The sequence below is a fragment of the Sebastes umbrosus genome, chromosome 12 (assembly GCF_015220745.1).
Source record: "Sebastes umbrosus isolate fSebUmb1 chromosome 12, fSebUmb1.pri, whole genome shotgun sequence".
Lineage (NCBI taxonomy): Eukaryota > Metazoa > Chordata > Actinopteri > Perciformes > Sebastidae > Sebastes > Sebastes umbrosus.
In genome coordinates, this window is record NC_051280.1 from 15,422,016 (window position 1) to 15,449,691 (window position 27,676).

The 27,676-nt window shown below is 39.2% G+C and overlaps 1 protein-coding gene across 3 annotated transcripts; it reads left to right on the forward strand.

Annotated features, from left to right (window-relative positions):
• The first annotated feature begins 115 nt into the window (after positions 1-115).
• On the forward strand, positions 116-26,693 carry klhl14 (kelch-like family member 14). Of its 3 annotated transcripts, XM_037788425.1 has the most exons (11): positions 116-1,524; positions 3,781-4,050; positions 8,285-8,552; positions 9,437-10,337; positions 12,275-12,396; positions 17,698-17,787; positions 18,581-18,659; positions 19,004-19,194; positions 22,647-22,805; positions 24,211-24,368; positions 25,087-26,693. In XM_037788425.1, the coding sequence occupies exons 4-11, from the start codon at positions 9,460-9,462 to the stop codon at positions 25,225-25,227; spliced, it is 1,818 nt and encodes a 605-aa protein (XP_037644353.1). In that variant the 5' UTR covers positions 116-1,524; positions 3,781-4,050; positions 8,285-8,552; positions 9,437-9,459; the 3' UTR covers positions 25,228-26,693. The 3 variants fall into 3 exon arrangements, with proteins under 3 accessions (XP_037644353.1, XP_037644352.1, XP_037644351.1); XM_037788424.1 differs by lacking the exon at positions 8,285-8,552; XM_037788423.1 differs by lacking the exons at positions 116-1,524; positions 3,781-4,050; positions 8,285-8,552 and adding an exon at positions 8,673-8,790.
• Positions 26,694-27,676: the final 983 nt, after the last annotated feature.

A 27,676-nucleotide genomic window follows, 5' to 3' on the forward strand; every position in this document is an offset into this window, starting at 1 on the left:
GGAAGGACCTGAGAAAGGAGTGAAAATTATTGAGACATTAGCCTGAAGCAATCCAGGGGTAAATAGTGTGCACAAAAGGATGTTGTGTGCACACTATCCACTGGCTTTCTAAAGAACCCTGGGGAAACGCTGTTTTCAATTTGGGATCTTAACTCAATCACATTTAGTACTTGTAGAAAATAGATTTTTGTTTCATCATGTTTCAAAAAAATGTCACACTAATGGTGCACAGCACTAATGCCTGTTCCAATATAGACTTTAAAAGTTAAGTAAAAATGTTTCTGGATAAACAATATTTGTCTAAATCCCATCAGACTTATTACATATTTTTAATTTACATAAAAAATAGTTAATAATAATGGTCATATAATTCTTGAAAGAGTGCTGTGGACTTTCTCAAGGTCGATTCTTATAGACGGCTCCTCAGAAATATGTGATGCCCTCTCGTTCTGTCTGTGTCTGGTTGATAGAGATGCTGTTATGTTGTTGATACGCTGGATGCCTCTCCTACTCGTGGGGACAGAAGGGGGCAGTGTGAACACAACAACCTTAGGAAGACATAATTGACTGCAACGCCGTCCAGTCTGGTGCCTTAACATGGCCATAGCATTTCATCTCAAATTAACAATTATTATTATTCAGTCAAACTGGAACATTTGAAACTAAAAAAGTGTTTACATTTTTATGCAAAATTTTATTTCAGGGTTTTACCTAAGTGTTCTTCTGTAGCTTTGAACTTAAATATAATATTGTACATACAGAACAGCCTGCTTAATGGCATTAATGTGGAATCTCATATTGACTACTCGCGTGGTGCCACTAGAGCTCCAAAAGCACCTTGAAGAGAAAAATGTTCAGTCCGTCTCATATTCCTTACTGACTTTATGGCAATATCTCAAATGAAAGTGCCTCCCCAACTCATTTATCTGATCTCTTTGCATCTAATCAATCCCCTAAATGAATGAAAGTGAGTCACAACTAGATGTCATCACATTTATCTGCAGGCGTGCCTCAAAGTGCACACACCTAAATGCTACTGCTCTAAAGAGGGTGCACTGTGGAAATACTGATGGGGCTACTTGACAGCTGAGATGTATTTTCTTCTATGTTACAGTATGATGAGAATGGACTTTACAGCCTCACTGTGTTGTTGTATTCTGTGATACATCAAAGCTGCTTTAGAGGATTTGTAGTTTTGTATAAAGGCAGATTTCTGCAAGAGACATGTTGGCTAAAATCTGATTTACAGGCAGCATGATTCTCAATTTCAGCCTGGCGCCACCATGCAGACGATGGGCCCGTTTCGTTTGGATTCACACCAGCGATCACTTGTGATCGTTGACGTGAAGCCGAGTGAATCAGGGCAACGTTCTGTCTTCTCATGCTAACCAAAAATTCTGTTTTTGAGATCTTTTTGAAATCAGGAAAAAAAAAATTGAAGGTGTCCACTCAAACCGAGTCCTGTCTTTGTTCATGAGGAAGTGGAGAGTTGAGCCATGGAGCTGATGGAGTCAAGGAAAGAATGTGAGTGTTGAGAGGTGTTACTGTGTCTAAAATATCAATGAGGGAGATGCTGCCAAGTTTTGGAGCACACAAGAGGGAATAGGTCTTCTGTTAACATCGAGTAGACCAGGCAGATCTACACATAGTAGCTCTCAATATCTTTTATCTTATGGAGAGTATTTTATTTTGACTAAATAATCTAAAACTTTGTCTACTGTTTATTCCCTTCAGTATTTATACAGCATAATATCAGGGAGTGTTTTCCTTTAAAGTTTAGGAAACTACAGCATCTGTCATTCAGTCATACTGTACAGCATAACAATACACTGTAACAGTGTGTTTGCTCAGGTGAATCTTTAATGTGGAACTCTGCAGAAAACATGCCAAACAAATTCATCAGTATAACAATACATGTTCCTTGTGTTGCCACACTCGTTTGATTCCAAAGATATTTATCTTAACAGGATAATAATTTGTGAAAGTCTCTGACATTTGTGGCTAGCTAGCATGATAATAAATCCGTGGCTTGGAACATTTTTTAGTTAATTAGAGTCAATCAATCCAAACTTTGCTCACTTACCGGTGTGAAACCGGAGTATAATGAGCAGAAATCAGCATGGTGATTGGAAAACACAAATTACAGCTGTTAAAGAGAAACTCATCCACTTTTCTTCTGTTGATGCCAATGCCTGCTGCGAGGATTTAAAATTAGCATGGCATTCCTTTAATGGATGTTAGGAGAATGTGCTCCTCTATAATTAAAAAGACCCTGTTAATATCCTCGCAGGCTAAAATAAGAGGGGTTCTTATGATTACATGACAACTCTTTAAAAGGGCATATCGGTCAGTTAACCCAAAAACATTGCATTTATTTAATTTTGTTTTATGATGACACTAATACTGTTTCTATTGCAAAAATATACACCTGAATAACCCGATACTGCTTACATACAGTTTATGCTATTTATGTGATATATTAGTAATGTTGTTTTTCTGTTAATATATATTATGAGCAACACTACATAATGGTGTGTGACCATACTGTAGCAGCGAGGTGGTCAGCACTGCTGCCTATTAATGAACTTCCCTGATATATATACGGGACAGTCTTTGCTGTTAAAGGCAGTGTATATATATATATATATATATATATATATCTATGATCAGGGCTACATGACATATCCCATGCACCTTACATTCATGGTGTAATGATGTGAGTAATAACCTGGTGATGTTAACAGCACCCTACAATAGGACCTTTATCTGATCTAGGCTCACAGACAGTAGTGCGACGTGACCCGGCTGCTAGCGGCCACCGTGTATGTGACCTCAGCGCTGGATGTAATTTCCTCTCAAGAGCTCCTGGAAAGGGAGAGCTTATGTTGTTGAGCTCGTGTCGTCGGGGCTGGTAACAGCAGCTTGCCATTGTATTAATTATTGTCAGGGAATCCAAGGGGTGTAGATAATACAGAATGCACTGGTTGGTCCCATTTGTTTCACTTGTCAGTGGAGTGAATAATTGGGAGTGCTGACCATATTAGACACAGAGAATTTCTAAACATACGACTCAAACAGTTGCAACACAAAAGTATGGCTTGGAAATGAAAAAGCTTAATGTCTGCGAATTTTCAAATCAGTATGGAATAATTTGCTGGCTTCCCGTTGCCAAAGGAATTTACTGAAGTTTAACTCCGACAACAGTAATTCACATTCACAGTGAATCACAATATTATGCTAAATGAGAGAAACCTATTGTATTTTACATTTTATTTTTTACAAAAAGATTATAAATAGAAGGGTTTCTTTTATCTTTTTGTTTTTCATACCTCTTTATACTTGTTCTCTACTATATTTCAAAGGGAAATATTGTACTTTTACTCCACTACTGTTATTTGACAGCCTGCAAATGAAGAACACATGAAGAGCTTATAGAATATGATCCTTTGTTACTGATTGAACTATATCCAACATGATATACTAGTAGAGCCGAAATGATTAGTCGTTTAATCGATTAGTTGATTGACAGAAAATCAGACGGATTCAATCACATCCCTTAGAGATTTAAAGATGCCCAAAAAAAAGTCCCCTCCCCCATCTTTCCGCTTCAACAACATTATATTTAATTTGTTAAACAAAACTTTGCTGCATGTGATTCTCAGGTTAAGTGTCACATATTTTGCACCCCAACTTGTTTCTTTAAAGGCTTGAGAACATTGATACAGTTTCAGTAGAAGGGGGCTGCTAATACAATGGGGCTCATCTTGCAATTCTCCCAAGGAATAACTATCAGTCCTGCAACAGCGGCTCCAGCGTCCCTAGGTGACCGCGCCACTGAGCCCGTGCTCGCTCCATCGCACCCCACTCCACGCCTGCTGCCACCCTGAAGGTAGATGCATCACGCTGGGGAAACTGCGCAACAGCATCCCCCTCTCTCCCACCAGCTCCCCCAATAAACCTCCTCCACAGCACGGTGGCCTCCTGGCAGCCCTCACACATCTCCGGGTCGCCACTACAGCCCCGGTCCCCACAGTCCACACAATCCCTCAGGTGAGTCTCCACACCACAGCCATGTCTCCTCCCACCTGAACCGCACAACTGGTATCCTTTTGTCATTTGAGAAATGCCACACACACACACACACACACACACACACATGCTCCTGTGCTCACTCTGAAGGGGACACCGCCTGTTCCTTTCTGCTCACCTCCCGGCTGCCGGCTGACTCTCTGAGCCGTGTCTGTGGTGGCTACGCCATGTGTGGGGATCTAGGGGTTTAAAACAGCAGGCCTCCCATACTCCCTGAATGGCAAATAAAAAGTGCTTCCAATTTATTACACCGTGGACGTTTTATGAATCATCTCTGACTAACTTTGATCTGAGATGACAAGCACGCGCTAATCAGTCCTAGCATCAAAATACATGTAAAAATGTTTTTTTTTTAATCAAGTAAAAACATGACTGCATCTGTTCAAATTTCCAAATTCATCATGATAAACTAGTTAGAAATGTTGCACTTTAACTGACCTTTTCACTTTCTCCTCCTGACCTCTATAGATTAAACTAATGCTTCACATGAACTCATTTGTTCCTTTTGTGTCGAAGCTACTCTCGGGAGATGACAAACTGGTACAACTGCAGTTAAAGTTACAGTTTACTGGGTCTCTGAAACAGGGACTCTCAATCAAAACCCCTTAAAATACTGTATAATAACTGTTTCCATATCTGAAACAGTCATATCACATTATAATATCATTTCACAAGGATCAAAGTAATCCTGCTTATGTTTAGATGTACAGTTAAATGGAATTTAGGTTTGGAGTCTTTAATTTAAACGTAACTGCTTTATAATTCAGTATTTACTGTAACCTGCAGTTTGCATTAATTGTGTCTCACTACAGTCTATCTAAAGAGGCGCCTGCTATATTTTTTCCCTTTTGATTTTTTTTTTTTTTTATCAGAAAACAACCTTTCACTAACACATAAATTACAACTTTCACTTTATAGGTTGCCATACCACACCACACTTAGTTAACAAAATATTTTACAAACAAGATGATATCACCCTCTCCATGATATTAATATGATATGTTCCCTGATCTGTAAACAGCTGGTTATCTTGCTTTTCCACGATAAGAGAAAGTGCTGAGGATTTACGCTCGGTGAGCACATTTGGGCTGAATCTTTCACACGTCACAAATTGCAGATGGGAAGCAGTGATCTTGAACAGCCGATCACATTTCCGTGACCATCTGACACCTTCCATTTAGGAAAATAATACTTTCTATCTTAGCATACCCCCTCTCTGCAGCAGCCAGCAAAAGGAATTATGCCTGGTAGACTTTTGCTATTCACAACTTTGGAGCTTCTCCTTTTTGTTTTTGTTTCATTGCACTGATTAGATTAAATGTTCGCTCTTTTAATCTGTTATTCAAGGCCACAAAAATGTCTATAATTTGTGTTGTTTAGGTTTATATTTATGTGTTATAAAGAGTCAGTGCTATAATGTAAGCATTACACAGAGAGTTGTGTAGTAAAATAAAGAGCTTATTTTACTATTTTACTGTATGAAGTAGCTGGGATCTTTCTGTACCTTTTTTTAGCAGTTGTCTTTTTGAGTGAACTACAGTATATATATGCAACTGTTGTTATTTGCTCTATTATTATCCTCCCCTCTTGTGTATCCACAGTGTTGAGGACAAAAAGATGTAAAGTCTTTTTACCCATAGAGGTAGATATGGTATCTGAGTAATATGACAGATAAATATGAGTCGGGTTAACTGGTACAGAGAGTTGTAAATCACTGTGGTGTGATTCTTTGTCTCAAAGGGTTTAATTAGTCTAGAAATTCTTCTCTTATCTGATGACCCCCCCCCCCCAACCCCCCACCATCCTCGCCCCTCTCACCCCCTCCCTCTGCACACTGCAACAACTTACAACCATAAACGCCCTGCAATCTGAAGACCAGTGGCCTCAGGAGACTGAGTTGCTACAAAGAGCTGAAAGAGTTGGAAATGGTCATTTTATTGCGTTAGAATAGCTCGCTCGAGACTTGGGTAATGTAGTGCTAACTGAGCGCTGGTAAAGATAACAGTGTGCAACTCTGAAGTGAAATACAGTGAACTACTGTAAATGCTCTGCAGTGACAAGTGCTTTGAGAAAGGAGGCAATAATAGGCGTAAACAAAAAAATACAAACTGCTTTCTTAGCGGTTATAAACCACTAATTAATATTATATTTTTCCTTCAGTGATGATTATTATTTGAGATGCAGAGCACAATCCAATCAGTCATCTCACAGCGTTCATTTGCTCAGTATAACTACAAGTGGGGGGACATGCAGGCTGCGTGCTTGTCAAACACTCCAAACATCAAACACTATCCTGGTTGCATCTATTCTAAATGCTACCTATATATGTGGCCTGTTATTGCTTTGACGGTAGCATGGTGTTGCTCTATTTCATAGTACATGAACAAACCCATTTATCCTTATCTGTCATTTCATAACTTGTGAGGGATCTGTCACTTCTGGTCCCACGGGAGTCCTGTATGTAAGTTTCTTTACTCTAATTGAGCTCTTTATTTAATTGACAGTTTATTCTGTCCTAATAAGTCATTTTTAAGAGTTTTTGAATGGATTTGCAAGGATGTTTTTTTGCTTATTTTGAACCTGTGGTGTCGACCTATTAATGGTTAGGATTACCTGATAGGTCGTAGGAAGGATACAGTCTTAATTTAGATGATTAGATTAGATGTTTTTTTTCCTCACAAGTTTTAAAATATCAGTGCAGACCAGACTAAAAGTAGCTGGGGCTTTTAGATAGGGATGCACCGATACAACTTTTTCAGTCTTGAAACCGATAGCGATACATGGGCTTTGGGTTTCGGCCGATACTGAGTACTGATCCGATACCAGTGTGTAATTATTAAGCTTTATGCCTCACTGTGTGGAAGTGACTGGGATCATTGTTTTATGTGTAAGGCAACATCAGGCTTGACTTAAACATGGCTTTTCTAACTTTTCAAAACAAAATGTAACAACTAAATACATAGATAACTTAATATAAATTTAGAGAATTGTTATTTATTTCCAGCAACTTGGCAAAAAAAAATCTTCAAAATTAACAGGAATTAAAATTCTGTATATAATGTATATAGTATATAAACATAGAAGTTAATTTAATAGATCGGCCTCATTGCCACCGATATCCGATCCAGTATCGGTATCTGTGCATCCCTACTTTTAGCTTGTTGGTTTTTATGAATTACACCATATGGTCAAGTGGACATTCACATAAAGACAACAAGTCTTATTGTATTTTGTGATTCATCGATCAACTTGCTTTAATGGTTAAAGGTCAGTGTCGTAGGTGAAAGTATGTAGGTATATCTGAATATCCAACCAGGACTTTCACAAACAACACTGTGCACCGATGGATGCTGTATTAGGTTTCAACCCTTTGTTGTTTTCAGGCCTTTTGCAGCTCCACCTCAGGTTGTGAAACTGATCAGACAAGATAATAGTACACGAAAACACTGTATGTTTGTGTTCGACTTTTATATAACTTTACATCACTTTGTGTTGTGATGTGTTCATGGTGTTGGGCCTGGTGCTTTTGTCACATAGAAAATGTACAGTGTATATGCTTTTAATTCAACATTGTGTGGGGGATTATAGTGCGTGTGGTATTTATGATGCAGATGCAAAAACTTGAGTTTGTGTAGAAGCACCTTCTTTTGAAGGACTAGCAGGAGCTAGAATGAGATGAGGGGTTATTTTGGCGATGGAGATTAAGGCAGGGGCTTTTTGTCATTTGTGCGAGACAAGCCATTCATCCATCCAGTTCACAGCCAAAAAAAGGCTGGTCCCAGAAATTAGCAGTTTCAGCTCAGCAGCAAAGTCGTCGGGCTGTGAAGGCAGAGAGAAATTGACTAATTAGCAATGCGCACTAAAACTTGACGGTTCTCTCTATAACAGCGAGGGAAAGACTCGGTTTTTCTCCCCCTTTCTCTTTTCTTTCTTCCATAGATGTTTGAAATCGCAGTCATTTACGCTCGACAGTTTTTACAATAGCCTTGAGCCATAATTTTGCGAGTCTCTCCAGCATCCATACCCCTGCATGGTCTCTCTCCACCGGCCATGCACGACCGTTTCTCTCCCCAACCGTGGATTTCCTATTACTCTCGTTACGACTCACTGAGCCCCAGGCCCAAGGATAATGATGTGTTGTTTCTTGGTAGCATAATTTGTCACACGTATATTTCTTCTTCTTCTTCTCTTGCAGAAAGCACAGCTCCCTCTCACACACACTCTCACACACTTCTTGTTTAATTCAGAAGAAACAAATGATCAACGTCAACAAAAAATAACCTGAAATAGTGACTTTAGGAGTTTGGAATCAATGGTTATTTGGAGACACCACCGACCGTAGACTTTAAAGGAAAAAGGACATTTTCTTTTAAAAAAAAGAAGGAAGAACAAAGGGGAAAAAATCCAAGTATTGGGAACCTGAAGCTTACTTTCTTTTTTTTTTGTCAAGAGCTTGAAGTCAGGTAAGTTTGGCTCCTTCTCCAGGCGAGCTGCTCACATCATTTAGTTGTGACAGGCGCTTTTAGTGAATCTGGCGACAACGTTACAGCACGCTTTAGTATCAAGTTTACACACATTACGCACATAGAAAATAGCTTTTTGGTAATGCCTGCGAAACAATAGAGATGCATATTACGTTTAACTTTACCGAAAGCTGCATTTCAGTGCATATTTTTCGATACTCACGTCCGCGTAACTCAGGTAGGCTAAAAGAAAAGGAGAGAAACGCACCCGGGTAAACTGCTGCTGACGGCTCGGGAGACAAAACTAATTGCTTTTTGTATGACTCCGTAAATCTGTGCGATGTGTAATGTCCTCTCATTGTGGGGGGGTGTGTAGCAGCAAGATAGGAGAAGGGATAAGTGTTGGCTGAATGCTGCATGTTGTCCGTCCACCGTGTCTCTTTTTCATCCTGATCCGACAACTTCAGCCGCGTTATACCGACCGAGAGGAGGGAGAGAAAGCGCTGCAGCATCTCCTCCGTATCCTCCGTTTTGTTTTGACAGCGCCCTTCAAAACCCTCAGCCTCCATTTAAAAAAACAGTTAACAATGAATAAGAGTGGCACGCTGTGGGAACTACTGCGGTTTTGTTTGTTGCTTTACGACCAGAGCATCAAAGTTGAAAGCGACCGTATTGGATGTAGATGGCATGGCATGGCGCGATGCTGCTTCTTCCTCCCAAGCTGGATGGATGGATGGGGCAGATCTGCTCAATAACTTAACACCAGAAATCGTTTTTTTCTGTTTCTAATAGTCGACTGATTGCTGATCTATAAGGCTGCTGTGTTGTTGTGCAAATAACATGACCCTGAGGTAAATGGCTTGCATGGTTTATGTGTTGCCTAGGTGGCGTTCACAGTCAGGAAGTCATGTCCAGATCGGGTGATAGAACATCCACCTTTGACCCAACACACAGTGACACCCTGCTGCACGGGCTCAACCTCTTGTGGAGGAAACAGCTTTTCTGTGATGTGACTCTCACCGCCCAGGGACAGCAGTTCCACTGCCACAAAGCCGTGCTGGCGTCCTGCTCCCAGTATTTCAGATCCCTCTTCTCTTCCCACAATGTGATCCACAATGAGGGGAGCAAAGGGGACCAGGGCAGCAGTGGGACCCCCTCTTCCTCCCCCGACGACAAGCTGGTGACCCCCAGCGCCAGGCCCATCAATAACCTGGTGCTCCAGGGCTGCTCCTCCATTGGACTACGATTAGTGCTGGAGTACCTGTACACTGCCAACGTGACTCTTTCCCTGGACACGGTGGAAGAGGTGCTGTCAGTCAGCAAGATCCTCAACATCCCCCAGATCACCAAGCTCAGCGTGCAGTTCCTCAACGACCAGATCTCGGTGCAGAACTACAAGCAGATCTGCAAGATTGCCGCGCTCCACGGACTGGATGAGACCAAGAAGCTGGCCAACAAGTACCTGGTGGAGGACGTGCTGCTGCTGAACTTTGAGGAGATGTGCGCCATGCTGGATGCTCTGCCACCCCCGGTGGAGTCAGAGCTGGCTCTCTTCCAGATGTCAGTCCTCTGGCTGGAGCATGACCGGGAGACTCGCATGCACTATGCGCCGGACCTCATGAAGAGGCTGCGCTTCGCCCTCATACCTGCTCCAGAGCTGGTGGAGAGGGTGCAGTCTGTTGACTTCATGAGGACTGACCCCGTGTGCCAGAAGCTACTCCTGGATGCCATGAACTACCACCTGATGCCCTTCAGGCAGCACTGCAGGCAGACCACGGCCAGCAGGTGAGGATGAGACAGACAAACAGAAACACACACACACACACACATACACAAACACACAGCAATGAGCTACTTGAGAGTGGACGGCAGGCGATTAAATGCCTCCCACTTGTTAAATTTGAACAAATTGCCGACTCAAGTATTGCCCACTTGCTCAAGCACTGGTCGCGCCGCCTGTGTAGCCCAGACCGTGTAGGTGGCCAGTCAGAGACGTGAGGTCTGGGGCCCAGTTAATGAGGATTGTGGGGCTTTTCCTGCAAAAGACTGCCAGCTGTCAAGGGTCTTGATCTACTCCATGCCGCACTGTATCCATAATTACAAGGTTACCTTATGTTTTAGTGAAGAAAAAACAACTCGTTATTTCCTCACACATCTGTGTAATTGCTCTCTAATCAGTGTAGACAAGATGCAGCAAACTAGATAAAGGTTATGTGTTTCATGTGTGGCAACTCTCATGAATACAATTTGAAATGCTGTAATTTAATTGTTACCAGGATTACATGGTAATTATGTAACAATTCTGGCATGAGGACAAGAATACCGCAGCTATCAAGGATACGATAAACAAAAATGAAATACAGTCAGAGGGAATTCAATAGATTTGGTTATGTATTATTATTCAAACAAGGGACAATTTGACAATGCTCCCTATATTCAGGTTAGATAAACGTGTCTCACTCACAAAAATAGGCTAAGCTGCATGTCTTACTTCCATGTTTGTCCTGATCAGCACATTAAGGAGCTGGTAAGTAGACAGGCGTTGTCAGTAAGTTGATTGATTGATGGTGCTGTTGTCAGGTTTTGTTTACAGAGCTGACTGTACAGCCAAGGCTCAACATCTTTTGAGTAGTGATGGCATCAGTATTACAATTCTGCATTTTAATGAGCAGAAAATTATAGAATCTCTAAACTTAAAAATCAAATTTTGCACAAAGAATCTCAAAATAGAAATCATTTTATCTATTCCTACACTATTCCAATAACATATCTATTCCCACATATGGACCTGAATGAGCAAAGAATCAGGAATCCTCATAATTAGTTTCACATGCCACTGTTTCTCTCCTCTCAATTAATCACCATTATCTATGTCCAGGGGCTCATTTGCATATGAATAACCCCAAAACACTTCCGAGTGGGCCAGTAGCGGAGAGAATGTACCGAGACGACGGTGATTTTCCCAAGCATAAAAAAGTAAAATATGAAAAAAAGGTGAACGTGGCTGAATTTAAAGGCCAGCTGCTCTTAATCTTTTAACTACATATTGTGATTAATTGGTAGATTTGTGTTCAAATCCATTAGGAGCCAGATAACGGTCATTAATGTACAGTAAAGTGTGCGGCTTTTGGGTTATATATTATATACAAACAGCAGGAAATATCTCTAGACTGGCTCAGAGGCATCACATGAATCATCGCAGCCAATGAAATGGAGACATTGTATAGGCAGGTTTATGTACTCAATTGCGCTTTTAGCCTCCAGCATGGCACCCTGCAGGATCGTCTTCGCTTCACAGCTAATTGAAAAGATATCTTTAGCGTACAATAACCATTCAATAACACATCAAAAGGATGGGTACGCTGTTGAGCAATCTTTTGTTAATTATAATAATCGTGGCCACATATTGCCTGATTTGTAGCTACCAGTTCAGCACTTGTACCCAGACAAGGAGCAGTTATTAATCTAATGCATGTATTTTTTTTTCTTTAATTCATTCATTGATGATTTAATTCACACATTGAGCATTTTCAGAGTGAAAAATCAAAATACGCCACGCAACTGCTGCTAATACAATCAACGTAATTATGTAAATTTAGAAATTAAAGGTTCAGGTTGAGCTTATTTTGGCCTTTTTGGATGTTTTATTTCAAGGCTTGATACCTGTTTTGTTCTCTGTTTCCTAACACTTGTCCACACACCCACACTTTTTGACATTACAGAATCCGTTCCAATAAGAGAATGCTGTTACTGGTGGGTGGTTTGCCTCCTGGACCTGATCGTCTCCCCAGCAATTTGGTCCAGTACTATGACGACGAGAAAAAGACATGGAAGATCCTAACAAGTGAGTAGCAAAAAAGGCTCTGCTGCTTTCTTTCTTTCTTTTTTTTTTTTTTACCTGAGGCATCTTGTGTTCGTGGCTTTTATGATGAGGAAAAAAAAAGTTGTTCCTATGGATGACTTTAACACAGGTTAATTTCCATGGAAAATGAGGGGAAGGAGTTCCCTAAATCCTTTAGGTAATAATGTATCACTATCACTTTTAATATAAGTTTTTAATCAGAGCGTGACTTCACAGCACTGTGGAGCTTCATGCCCGGTTTCCCTTGTTTTTGCTGAAATATGCTGGCAGGATGCATGATGAGATTTACTTGAATCTAATGATCTATTGTGGCAGAGAGAGAGAGAGAGGGGGCAATAATGAATGACATCTTTCCTCAATAGCTTTTAAATGTAGCTTGATTATTCACTCACATTGATCAATACATGAGGCTGAATTACCCTATACATAACCAAAACACAGCCTGTTGACCTGGTGTCACTATTGATATTGGGTTTATATAAGGTGAGTTAAATACCAAAGAGATGGATAGGAGCAGCTGTAATGTTGATACAAACATTCAGAAGCAAATATGTAATTTCAATTGACTAAATAGCAAAAATAAAAGATATAAAGATCCTATAACCCGTAGGAATTTATACCAGGGTACAGTTTATGATATTGATTTCATATTGAAAGCAAGTTGTCATCATTTCCCCAAAGAATCTATTCTAATGGAAAAAAACGTAGTGTCTATAGAGAGCATGTTTGAAGACTTCCTGCAGCACTCACCTCTGTAAAGTGTATATGCTCTTTTTCCTCTCTGTCTTCCCTGACCTTTTAAGGTTCACCACTATATTGTTGTCATATTGCAAAGGTCAAACAAGAGCTAATGGGAAACCATATTTGTCCTTTGCATCATCATTGCCAGACGTATTGAGTTTTTGTCCTTTTGTTTTGGTTGGAGCCGTACCTCAGCGGTGTCTCTTCATTCGTACATATTAGCCATGGCTCTGTTTCCTGTCAGCTCGGCACTGTGCAGTTTATGGTCTCACTTTATGGCACAGGGATCTGGTTTATTTCTCTTAAATTCAGAGAAAGTTTTGGGCATTGTTTCTTCCTCTGCTCGAACATTTCTTGGCACTAATTTGTTATTTTAGCTCAAATCTGTCAGGGTGCATTTTACTAAAGGAGCCATGCACACCCAACAGCCTGCAGCTCACTGGTGTTTATGTTGTCATTTCCTCATTTAACTCACACTCCTCCTGGGTATACACTGCAACAAGCAAAAGGTCAGTAGGGATTTCCATCACTCAAAACTAAAAAGTTAACACTCAAATGGTCCGTGGCCAAGTGGAAGGACAAAACTGCAAAATCATCCCCTCAACACATCAGTGCCCGTCTGATGTAGCCTCCACACAATGGATGTGGAATAGAAGATTATTAACATTCAATCATAACTTTTCAATGAGGCGAAACCTGAGAGGGACAGCCTTTGATTAAGACATTCATCAACACAATTTGGGAAGAATCTGATCCCTCTCGTTTGTGTCAGAGATATATCTACTGCTCGGTGATTCCAGTGTAAAGTTTGCCATCTAGTGTACCCACAGCAGCGTGGACGAACACAAGACAAAGGCAGGCGCAGGCTCAGCCACAATGCTGGACTATTCTTCCTCTTCTTTTAAACCAACCTGATATTAAAACCTCCCACTTGGAAATGGACCTCATCTACGCAGCATGGCCTAGAACAAAGGAATTGAGCTCAGTGGGATGCAATTGTAATGGCGTTTAAAGGCACGTCAGAGCTCGAGCAGCAGTGGTGCATTAGCTGTGGAGTCATTCAAGCAGCCCAGACTGTGCCTCTATGCAGAGGTTTCTGACTCCCTCTAGTGAGCCCTAGAGCTCACTGTAGACCGGAGTGATGGCGTCCATCTCATATAGAGGACGTGCTCATCCTGCCCTCCTATGGCTGCTCACCCCTGGGGTTAGTGGAAGATTTAGGGGAGTGGGGACAGATAGGTAGATTAATTTCATACTCTTTCTCAGGTGATAATTCTCAGTAAAATCTTACACATTACAGAAGGAAAAATAATCAATATGTTGATATTATTTTCACTATTACAGTGATCTCAATTATTCTAGCACTTATCCCAGTGTTCACCTGTATCTGAGGCACCTGTAGAGGCAGGCAAATGTACCAAATCCTCCCACAGCACTCCTCATACTGCAGCCTCTGACATACTGTAAAGCAATAATCTTCTCTTCACGTGGGTACAAGATGATTTTTAGTACGAGTACAAGTCGCTAGACATCAAATAAAAAACCGCCCATCCATGTCCTATATACTGCTGACTGAATGATAATGTAAATAGCATGTAAGGGAATTTGGCAGTCATATGGCACTCGTCTTTGAGGTGCACTGGAGGCAGGCAACCTAATCCCCTCGTTTCGAGATAAAGCTGTGTTTAGTGTATGTAGTATTAGTTCCTATCTGAGACTTCCCCTCCCCATAGAGGACCCCGCACATGTCAGCCAGCCAGAGTGAGATTGCAGGGAGAGGCCAATTGGAAAGAAATGAGATTCAAGGCTGTCTAATTTTGCGGCAACTGTGATCCATCAGGCGGTGGGGAGGTGACAGTGGAAATGACTGATGGAGACAGACAGGTGGGCTTTAACATTTCACTGATTTGTGCTCAAAAAGCACCGGGCCTGAGATTTATTGAGTGAACACGATCATGTTCATTATGACTGTCACCTAAGACCATTTCTCTACATCTCAATGGGGTCACTTCAGCAAAAGAAGATGGAGGAGTGGAGGGGAGCACAAAAACATACACAGGGGAAAATTCCTCCTTAAAGGGTCCCGCTGCAGCTGTGGGCTTGTAGCCCTTTATGCTAACTTGTATGAGTATGATACACTAAAGATCATATTTATTAGACGTACTCATTATATTACTAGATGGATAGCTGCTGTGGGATATTTTAATGCGAGATGAGGAGAAAAGGAAAACTATTGCACTGTGAGATTCAGTCCTTACAGTAGTTAGTAGGCAGGTGAGTTAAGACTCCTAAATATAAACTTGTTGACCTCATCAGACAGACAGACAGACAGATAGACAGATAGACAGATAGACAGACAGACAGCCCCCACCCACCCTGCAAAATAAACTAACGGACAAAAAACACAGGCTTCATGTTAAATTGCAAAATAATTACTTACTATAAATTAGTATTATTAGGTGTTCAAAAGATCACCCAACTTCACTGAGGTACTATTTAGAGTATTTAAACTTCTATTCCACTACAATTTAGATGGAAATATTGTACTTTTTACACCAGTACATTTGTTTGACAGCTATAGTTATGAGTTACTTTGCAGATTAAGATCTTATATATGAAACATGTGATCAGTTAATAAAATATGATGTATTGTTATAGATTAAATTGTCCAAGAGTATATTAAGTAGTTAAATATGATATCAAAGTGCTGCTTACACAGTAATGCATAAGCATTTATGATTAATTAACTTAATATGTGATAATATAACACTAACAGGAGGTATTCTGCTCCATAATGAGCACTTACTTTTAAATTGTAATATTTCTATGTTTACTTAAAGGAACAGTGTGTAACAATTAGGGGGATCTATAGGCAGAAATGGAATATAATAATAAGTTTGTTTTCTTAAGTGTATAATATAATATAATATAATATGATATGATATGATATGATATGATATGATATAATATAAGACAGACAGGCAGACAGATAGATATCATCGTAAAAAAATCAGTAGACCGTTGTCTCTGCCTCATACTTTCATTTGTTCCAGTTTAAGAGTCAACTGGGCTCGATTCCCCACAAAAAATCATTTCCTGTAGATGGATGAATGGAAGGTTGCAAAACAAAAGCAATGAGGAGGGGAAATAAATCCTATAACGTTGACTCACTCTGAGGATTGTGAAAGAGACGTCTGCCTGTGTCGCTGTAACAAGCACGTTGGCCTGATGTGATGAGTACACTACAGATTAAATCCATCTTGACCTTTAACATGTACCATGAGCGCTCCCTTTCAAACAATAGGACACTCAGCATGACGAAATAAAAATAGTCACTGCCAGTACAAATATTTCTTATTAGAAAGTTTAGATAGATGTTCTGTTAATAAGAACCTCTTTTCAGAGTGACTGACATTTATTGTCCAGCCCAGTAGACTTACAGTGTATCAGGGATCGACAGTCAGGTTCACCCAGAGTCTTTTAAGCTTTGTTCAATGTTTAGTTTTTTGAGTATAATTACAATTCATTAAGAATAGAATTGATTTATTAAACACGTTTTAGGATTATGTTTGATGGCAAGTGTAGTTTTTTAGTACTTTAAGTAGGGCTGCATCTAACGATTATTTTCATGGTCGATTAATCTGTTGATTATCCTATTAGTTGTTTGGTCAATAAAATATCAGAAAATGGTGAAAAGTGTCGATCAGTGTTTCCCAAAGCCCAAGATGACGTCCCCAAATGTCTTGTTTTGTCAACAACTCAAAGATATTCAGTTTACTGTCATAGAGGAGTAAAGAAAACAGAAAATATTCACATTTAAGAAGCTGAAATCCGAGAATTTTGACTTTTTTTTCTTTAACAAATTACTCAAATCAATTAATCGATTATCAATATAGTTGCCGATTAATTTAATAGTTGAAAACTAATTGATTCATCAATTAATTGTTGCAGCGCTAACTAACTAAACACCAACTTATGTTAAAAAAAACCTCAAGTACACTATTGTACGTATGTTTTGTGTTGCACTACGAGACTTGAGATGTAATTGTTACCCACATACGATAAGCAGTGGCGTTATATACTGTATTTATGGCTGAATGAAAGAACTGTTGATTTCTTTGTTGTTGCCCCAGAAAGCTTTTTTTTTCATCAGCATGCTATTTCTTTTAAACCACCGTTATTGTGTTTGTGAGAGGCAAATCTGTAATGGCCAAATAGGCTAAAGCTGTGGAATTAAAAACTCTGTTCATTAGGTACCTGTTTCATTTGAATCAAGTATTATTTATCTGGTATTAGACTTTATTTCAACACAAGGGTTAGGATAAGTGTTGTCCATAGTGAGGCCTATTCTTAATTTTGGGGCATCGATTATCATTTGATGATACAATGTCGTGTTTATTGGGGTTTACAATAGCCTTCTATTTATAATGTTATTTACAGTACATTTATGTGAAATCATATAAAAGGTTTGATTCAAACTTTACTGACTATCATTGACACGTTTCAGTGATTGACGCCTTTTGATTTCTGTGTCTCGTCTAGTAATGCCTTACAACAGCGCCCATCACTGCGTGGTGGAGGTGGAGAACTTCCTGCTGCTGCTGGGCGGAGAGGACCAGTGGAACCCCAACGGTACAGTAACACCACGGACTGAACGTCTAGCTCTCCAGTGATTTCACACAGCAAATTTGTCTGTGTTTACATAATTTAGAGGGTGCTTCGAACCGGAGTTTTTGCAACCCCTCAGAGTTAATGTCACACTTTCAGATAGTTTCAAACACTCATCCTAGAGCCAGTTCAGCTTTGAGTGGACAAACAACACTCCATTCAACACTTGTCCATAATTGGCATAGAAAAATAACTGTTATGAACAGTGAAATATTTGTGGTGTAGAAGTGTTAAGAGTGCTTTTAGTGAAACAGGGGTAACACACCGCCATAGAACGAAACAAAGACTGTAAATGATCAAAAAATCTGATACTGTCCTTTTGTTCCTATTACACCGAGTATCACAACAATACAGTGCTGCACACAGTGAAATCAGTTGTGTTTATTTAGCTGAGAGTGAAAATCAACACAATACACATCATTAGAGATAATTTAAGATATTTTGAACAGATTATCCTCCAAAACCAGATCACTCTATGATGTGAAAAACAAGACTTCAGTCAGCGCTTGTTAACTCTAATGGTGGTGAAAAGCAGCACCTATTAGCACCGAAAATCACTATGTGTGGGTGGTGATTTTCAGATATTAAATGACGACCTCATTGGTGCTGTGTATAGAAAATAATTTGGCAAAGAGTTAACCAATCAGAACTGAGCTCAGCCATCATCTGCCTAAACTGTACCGTGCCATAAAGATTCACTCAACTAAGTCGTTTCAATAATCAGCGTCATTGATCTTGATTTCTATCTGTTTTGCAGGAAAGCACAGCACTCATTTTGTCAGCCGCTATGATCCCAGATTCAACAGTTGGATACAGTTGCCTCCTATGCAGGAGAGGTAAGTCCATTTGTGGTTGAATACAGACTTGTTTTCCAAAGGACAATATAAGTAAGAGACCGCAGGGTTTTCAGGGGTCTTGGAAGAACTGCACAAACATTATTGACTTCTAATTGGTCACAAATAAAGAAAAAAACTATTTTTATTATTAGATGTGTAGAATGTATGAAGTTATGTTAGATTAAATGTCTTGTGCAAAAGTAAGTATTATTCTTGCATAAAAAGAAGTGCTCACAGCTGGTCATCATGTAACTAGCAGAGTTAAAGCTGTGAGAAATCCTACAATACATGTTGTCATTGCTGGTTTAATGATGTTGTCTGTTGTCTGACACTTCCTTCCTCAGGAGAGCCAGTTTCTTTGCCTGCCGCATGGATAAGCACCTGTACGTGATTGGTGGTAGGAACGAGAGCGGCTACCTCTCCAGCGTTGAGTCCTACAACCTGGAGACTAACGAGTGGAACTACTTGTCGTCCCTGCCGCAGCCTCTGGCCGCCCATGCAGGATCAGTGCACAACGGCAAGATCTACATATCAGGTCAGGAGAGGCTCTGCCACACTTGTTATCACAAAATATACATATATATACATAAGCATAATACATATACATAAAGTGTACCTTTTTTTAAAAGGTACCTAAAACATATATACATCCTCTAAAACTTTATTATATGATAAGTATTGGGTACAGCAACTAACAATTTTAATCAGTAACCTTTATTATCACAGCTGGAAAATGTGTTGCACAGTCATATTGAAACAACAGTGACCACAGACAACAACTATAAGCACATACACAGTACAGAAAGCCGACTAAGTACCATCGCCGCCGCTAGGCACTCACACATCACGCACTGTGCGTAGGGCACCAAATGCTGGAGGGAGCACAAAAAGCCTGGCCATAACACTGCCGTTTACCACTGAGGTGTCGCGCACCTCGCGGTAACGACAGCTCAACTTTGGAGTGATATTTAGCCCCAATAAGCTAGTATGACATGTTTGGTATCAACAAATTCATCACAATCCCAGATTCATATGATACCATGTCCACTATGTCCACTATCTTAAAAACTGAAACCCGCAACAGCCTTCAAATGATAGTAATGTTAATGCTCAGTCAGATGATCCACCATCATTTTCAGAGGGTTAAAAGTAGGCCAAGTAAACAAAGAACTGAAGAGGAGAATAATTCCAATTTTAAGATCATGGTGATCAATGAGACAGGCAGAGTCTAATTATAATATAAACTATGGTTCTATTTTTCACTTTTAGATGGTTAAATTATGTTAGAAATAGGCTTACCAGTAGGCTGCAGTTTAATTTTTGCCCTATTCAAACAAGACAATTTCATTTAAAAGATACAGTATATATCAGCTTACCTTGTTTTTTTCAATCGTGTTGTTTTTTTACATTTTTTTATAAAAACAAGATTTGAAAATCTTATTCAAAAAAGGAGTCTTGAAAAAAAGTGGGTGTCTCACAATCAAGGTCAATGTGGTAGCTTTATTATAAACAGGTTAAGAGGCTATGTAAATCCTGTATGCACAAAAATAACACAGTTTAAGAACCCGGCAGGGTTTGAGTGCGAGCACACAAAAGGTAGGGGGCACCAGCTAAAATCTTGCCTATGGCACCAAATGGGTTGAGGCTGTTCATTTACTCAAGTACAAACTTGAGGTAGTTTAACTTTCCATTTTCTGCCAAAAGTCTATTCCACTACAGTTTAGAGGGAAATATTTTACGTTTTACACCAGTACATTTTTTTGACAGCTACAGTTCCAAGTTACTTTGCAGATTAAGATTTTATAAAATATAATGCATTGTTATAGATTGAATTACCCAAGAGTAAATTAAGTAGTTAAATTAGCCTTCACCATGACCCTGTACAAACATTAAAGTGCTGCTTACACAGTAATGCATCAGCATTTATAATTAATTAACTTAATGTATGATAATATAACACTAACAGGAGTCATTCTGCTCCATAATGAGCAATCACTTTTAAATTGTGATATTTCTACATTTACTTAAAGGAACAGTGTGTAACATTTAGGGGGATCTATTAGCAGAAATGGAATATAATATTAATAAGTATGTTTTAAATAGTGTATAACCACCTGAAAATAAGAATCGTTGTGTTTTCTTTATCTTAGAATGAGCCGTTTATATCTGCAAACGGAGCGTGTCCTCCTCATGGAGTCCACCATGTTGCACCGCCATGTTTCTATAGTAGCCCAGAATGCGCAAACCAAACACTTGCTCTACATAGGGCCACTCGCATTTTTGCGTCGGCCACTGTATTTCACCTACATGACGCTTGGCACACGGGTGAAGTTTCAGTTGGTTGCAATCTGCAACCTCACCACTAGATGCCGCCAAATCCTTCACGCTGCACCTTTTAAGTAAAGGGTCTGAATACAACACAAATTACACAAATCCAAAACACATTAAAAATAATAAATAACATAACATGAAGAGCGATGAGCAACACTGTAAAAGTAGCCACTGCAAAGATTTAAGTGCAAAATAAGCATAAGTGACATCTTATCTTAAATATTAACATAGACAAAATATCACATGCTGCATTGAAACCCTGAACTCTCCAAGATCAGACGGATCTACATCCTTCAAAAAAGTATGGGAAGTTACTTCGCTCCCAGGACATAATCATATCAACTGTCCTCAAAGTCCGTACTGAACTGGGAAAAAGGGCATTCAAGTATGCTGCTCCCTCCTCTTGGAATCAGTTACCAAATTATCTGAATCTTCGAGAGCTGGTCTCACTGAATGTCTTTAAAGTGCTTCTAAAAGACTTGGAAGCAAGCACATCTGGATAGATGTTTTGAATGCTGATGAATGTTTTTTCGATACCTTACAATTCTGTAATTTGCTCTTTGTTTTCGTTTTAAATTGTTATGTTTGTTTTATGTCTGCAACCGTGTAAATGTGCTGCAGCCTATCTTGGCCAGGACATTCTTGAAAAGGAATTTTTAATCTCAATGAGTCTTTACTCCAGGTTAAATAAAGGTTAAGAAAACAATAACAAAAATGTTACAACAATATTGCGTAAAAAGGAACTCCAACGATTTAGCATTGCACTCGTACAACATTGTCAGACTCACAATGGACAGTTTAAAAAAAAAAAAACATGATCAAAATCGATGCAGCAGAACCTGAGAGACCGTCTTTTTTTATTCCACATATTCTTCTTCTTTGTCAAAACCTGGCACCTACATTACCCACAATGCAACTTGATCGATTCTGGTTTACTCCTCTGATTTGATTTCTCACCAGGCAAGTTTTCTTGCAAAGTACTCACAGATTAAAGGTGCCATGAAACGACGCAATACAATTGTTTTAAAATGAAGTCAATATACCTTCAACATAAATTCTAATACTTCTACTTCATCTGAAATCTATAATGATATCTGTTCCTTCAGTGACATTTAAATCAAATACTCATCACACCAACGCAGAATGACATAAACCAAAATCCTCCTCTTCCAAAAGCCGACTATGGCTGAATCATCAGTGAATTTTATGACTATTGTACTGTATTATGCACCACGGCAATTATTAAAATATAAAATTAAAAGACAGGAATAAAGGCACCGCCTAACCTTGAGTGTTTGAATAGAGGCGGCTGGAGAAGTCGGAGACGCCATTAACATTGACGCACTGCGATCTGTTAGTTAAAAGAAAAAGTAGCCAGCAATACAAAGATCAAGATTCTCTGCAAGCACATGTAAAGAAAGAAATCTATAATTATTAATCATAGCTTGAGTGATTTATACATTAAAGATCATATTACAATATATTTCAACCCTGGTAATTATTAAGTTCAGCAATAAATCAGTTCATCTTTAAATAAGGACTATCATTGATCAGCATTGCCCTACAGAGTGTGTTACATGACCAGCCATTGAGTCTTCCTACAGTATGATCTTGAACACAGTATTAAAGGCATAGCTCTATGTTTACCTCTTGCAGGAGGCGTGCACAATGGAGAGTATGTGTCCTGGCTCTACTGTTATGACCCTATAATGGATGTGTGGGCGAGGAAACAGGATATGAACACAAAGCGCGCCATTCATGCCCTGGCTGGAATGAACGACCGCCTATATGCTATTGGTGGAAACCATTTGAAAGGTAAGCACTCGAGCGTTTTAGGAAATTAACAGAAAAGAGGTCAAGATCTTTACTTTTTTTTTTTTTTTTCAAAAGAGAACAGTGAAAGAGATGCTGCTATTATGAGCAGGCGACGATGACCTTTATTACACTGTGCGACCCGAAAAATGAAAAAGAAACTGAACACTGACGACTGAATTACCGTTATGTGTTGTTCATTTGTATTTGATCACCAAAACTGAATGCTGGCATCTGAATGGGAATTATGAAAAGCTGGAACTTGGACGTGTTTCTTTTGATACAGTATACAATACAGTTTTTAACTAATTTAAAAGACTGTTAAAGGTCCAATGTGTAACATTTTGAGGGTAATGAAATATAATATTCATAACTTTATTTTCATTAGTGTATAATCAAGTGAAACTAAGAATCACTGTGTTTTTGTTAGCTTAGAATGAGCCCTTCATATCTACATAGGGAGCGGGTCCTCTTCAAAGAGTCCGCTGTGTTGCTCCATGTTCTACAGTAGCACAGAACGGACAAAACTGTATCCACATTCAGAAGGCTTCTGATTAGTTACTGCATGTGTGTATCTGTGCATGTCTTTGTCTGTGGTTTATTTTTGATGTGTGTTGATGTGTGTTCTTTACTGTTGATGTGTGTTCTTACTGTCTTTACTGGGCGTTTGTACATCCATTTTAACGTAAAGCATATTTTGAGTTTACTTGTCATATATAATAAAAGGCCTTGCCTTCAGATTTTGGCAACGTTCAGGTACTGGGGAAATACAGACGCTTGTAGATTTAATCAAACAGGCTTCAGAGGCCCTGAGAGAAATGAGGAAAGAATAACAAAGATTATTCAGACTGATCCAGATGTCAATGTTTCATGTGTTATTTTCTCCTCTATTTACCTGCATATATAGTGGCTATCATGTTGCTATCAGTATATTGACTGAGCAACAAGTTTAACGTCAAACCAAAGTGGGAAAATAGTGAAAAAAAACAAAAAACATCCATAGGTTTATTAAGAGTTTATTAAGTGTGTGGGTGTGTTTTGGTCAGATTTTATTTACAGTGGCCTAGCAAGATAAAAAACCCCACCTCTGTCTTTAGATTTTGATTCAAATGTTGACGTCACTTCTTTTCTTGCCCACTTAAAAACCAGTAAGAAGAGCACAGGGAAACAGCACTCATAGAAATAACCAAAACAGTTCAAACTTTGGCAGAAAATGTTGTATTTATGTTTTTATATTTAGGAACTCATTGCTCAGAGTAAGAGGCCGATTGCAAAGCTGTGTTTTCAGAGCCTTAAAAGTCGAACAAGCAGCTTATTACTGTAACCTGAACCTACAATATTACCTGAATGCGATACACTGAAGTGCTCTTATCATTTTAAGATCTCTTTGTCTTCCTCTCTCACATAGGTTTCTCCCATTTAGACGTAATGTTGGTGGAGTGTTATGACCCCAAAGCTGACCAGTGGAACATCCTGCAGACTCCCATCCTGGAGGGTCGCAGCGGCCCGGGCTGTGCTGTGTTGGATGAGAGCATCTTCCTCATGGGGGGCTACAGCTGGAGCATGGTATATTCTTACACATCTGATTATTTTAGATTAAAGGACGACGCTGGCAAAAGTCTATATTTTTGTTGTTGGCAACAAATCCCATGAAAAAAACAACCAACCAACCAACGGCGCCATCCAAATTAATGGCGCTATGGCGGAAGTGTAGCACCCACCCTCCGATTCCCCTTCAGGTTAACAATGTTAGCTCTGTCAGCAGTGTTTCTGTTGTTTTCATTGTTAGCAACGTTAGCCGCGAGCTGCCGGCTCAGCCTTCAAACATCTGGGCACTGTAGTTTTTAGCAAACGTTACTCAAACAGGAATAAATAGTGGATTTGTAGGGGACTATTTTCAACTACGGATTAATACACATTTCGCTAACAAGTATTTCCAGTAGTAGGATGGACTGACTCAAAATAAACTACAGTGTGTGTTCATGGCAATGAAGGAATGTGTCAGCCAGTGTTTAATAAGTGTTTGGACAGCAGGACAACAGTGTTGTGTTGCACAGAGCAATAAGCTATATCTGGCTTTGGCTATAGACACTATTTGTTAGTAGGATCGGTTCATTGTTGGTCTTTTCATGGAATTTGTCGACAAAAGAAAAACAGAAAATCACCAGACTACATTTATCGTTTTTGACTACATGCATTTATATACAATTTTCAAACTCCACAGTTAGAAATCCAAACAGCGCTAAGAGGAACAAATAAGGACTTGATTTTCTTTTTTCCTCAGGGGGCCTATAAGTCTTCTACCATCTGCTACAGCCCAGAGAAAGGAACATGGACTGAGTTGGAGGGAGAGGTGGCGGAGCCCTTAGCGGGCCCGGCCTGTTCCACCGTCATACTGCCTGCCTGCCTTCCCTTTAACAAATGACAACTAATCCAACCAAAGGCCAGAAAGGGTGCGGAGCGGCAGAGTGAATGGGAGGAGGACCATCAATAAGCAAAACAGTCGTCAACAATTTTGTGACAAACCCTCCGGTCAGACGACGGGGGTGTGTATAAATTATTTTTTTACAGGTTTGACCAGAGCACTTTCGTTATTCCCTACTGAAGGTTTGAAAAAAAGAAAAAAAAAGAATTGTGTATCTCATGTATTTAAACTCATCTGTGTTCTGAGAAATGGTCGGTTTCATATTTGATTTGATTTAAACTGATAGTAAGTGTTTTTGGCTTCTCTTCTATAGCACGCATAGTGTTAAACTGAATTATAGCTTTCAAATCCATTGTATCTTGTATTCAGTAGAGGCATAATTCCATCAAAATGCAGTGTTGTTTCATGGACTGACACTGGGAGAAAGGGTGTCGCGGGGTTAAGTTAAACTAGGGCTGCGTGAGTTACATTAACCGTGATGATCAAAGTGTATAAATATTCTTCATCACTGGCGTTATAACTCATTTCTCTCTGGCTGGATTGTGCACTTATCCCGTTGTTGGATCATTATGCAACTGTTTCGTTGTCTTTCTCTAAAAATGAACTTATTTACGTGTCTAAAATGGGGACATTTCCAGAAACTTTTCCTACTGTAAGTGCTGTCATTATTTAACTGACAAAAAAACATTGTAACTAGACCTGCAAGCAGGTATACCGGGTCCAACACAACCAGGAGGACATTGTAAAAAAGACACATTTACACAATGATCTTTATGAGGATGTGTCCATGTCACTCAGCTCTAATTTATAACTAGTTATCTTTACACCCAAACTGAAGTTTCTGTATAACTTGACAGAAAAAAAATCTTGCCAAATATTTGTGGCAACTATTCTTCATGCTGCAAGCAAAACAATTGAAGGTTTACCATTGACTCTTAATATTCATATGACGCACTAATGTTCATATTATTATACAATGACGGTACAATCAAATTGTAATTGCTAGTCCATGTATCTATGGGTAGCATTTTTGAGTAAACGGAGAGGACATTGGTTTGTTCTCCTTTACAAGTTAATGCTAACAGGCCTGTTTATGAGGCCATGAAGCATTTCATCTTTAATGTATGAAAAACAAACAACTGGTCCTTAATGCACTAATTACGAACTTTGAATTCAGCAAACAAAAGTTCACTAAAATGTAAATTAATTAATGTGCTGTGTTTTTAAAAAAAAAAGCATCAAATGAATCTAAGTCCAGTCTAGTCTACGTTATTAGGTTCAAAAGGTTGACTCTAAATATCGATGCAGTACCTGTTGAACTCTGTAAAGATTTGTTGATTTCATTCTTGTACATAATCGCTTGCAGTGAAACATTTTTGTGCACTCAACCTTGGATTTATTCTCAAATCCTGTTATGTCCTTTGCATTTTAGAATATGAAAATAAATTGACTCTTGATGATTAAAACACATTTTTCAATTCTTTGACATTTTAGACAGAAAATTTGCTTCATTAGAATTTATTGTGAGCAGTCTGATGAAGGTCTCACAATAAACAGGTTTCCTTGAGACAATTCAGGATCTTTTAAAGAGGACCTATTATGCTTTTGTGCCTTTTTCCTCTTTCTTTTAGTGTGCTATATACTGTAGTTGTTTTGTGCATTTAAAAGGTCTGCAAAGTTACAAAGCCCAAAGTCCACGTCAAAGTGTGTTACTCTCTGCCACAGAAACACTGCTCCTGAACTGCCTGAAATGCCTTGCTCGAAGCCCCGCCTTTTCTTCCGTAACGCGGTGATGTCACCAAGTAAAACATTTGCATGATTCCTGCTCAGCAGCAAGTTTGGCACACCCTCAAACAAAGCTAGTTAGAGCAGATCTGGAGCGAAATCCAAAGAGTTTGGTTCGTTTGACCAATCACAACGGAGTGGGCCAGCTGACCAATCAGAGCAGACTCGGCTTTTCAGGGGTGGATTTCACAGACAGAGGGTGAAAAGAAGTGCTGCAGCACAGCCGGTATGAGAAAAATAAAGAGTTTTTTTGAACATTTGAAGCATGTAAACATGTTTTTGTAGAAACCCAAAATACAAGTATGAACCTGAATATGAGCATAATAGGTCCTCTTTAATATCAAGATGAAGTTGTCTCTTCTCATACATCATATACTGTGCTAAAACTGACTTTAGGAATTCTTCAAAGTTTTATTTTGAGGGATTATGATCACATACTATATTTCTACCATCAATTTTTGTATTTTTCTTGGAATAGAAATGTAATCAAATGAAACAACCCAAAGACACAAAATCATTCTTTGGTTGAACTGTTCACCACTCAAGTAGGAATCACTTTAATTTGAAGGAGTCATGAACCAAAAGTTGAGAGCCAGTGAACACAGAGGAACTTCAAGATCTGTGTAATAACTCGTCTAAATTATTAAAACACAACTTCACACTT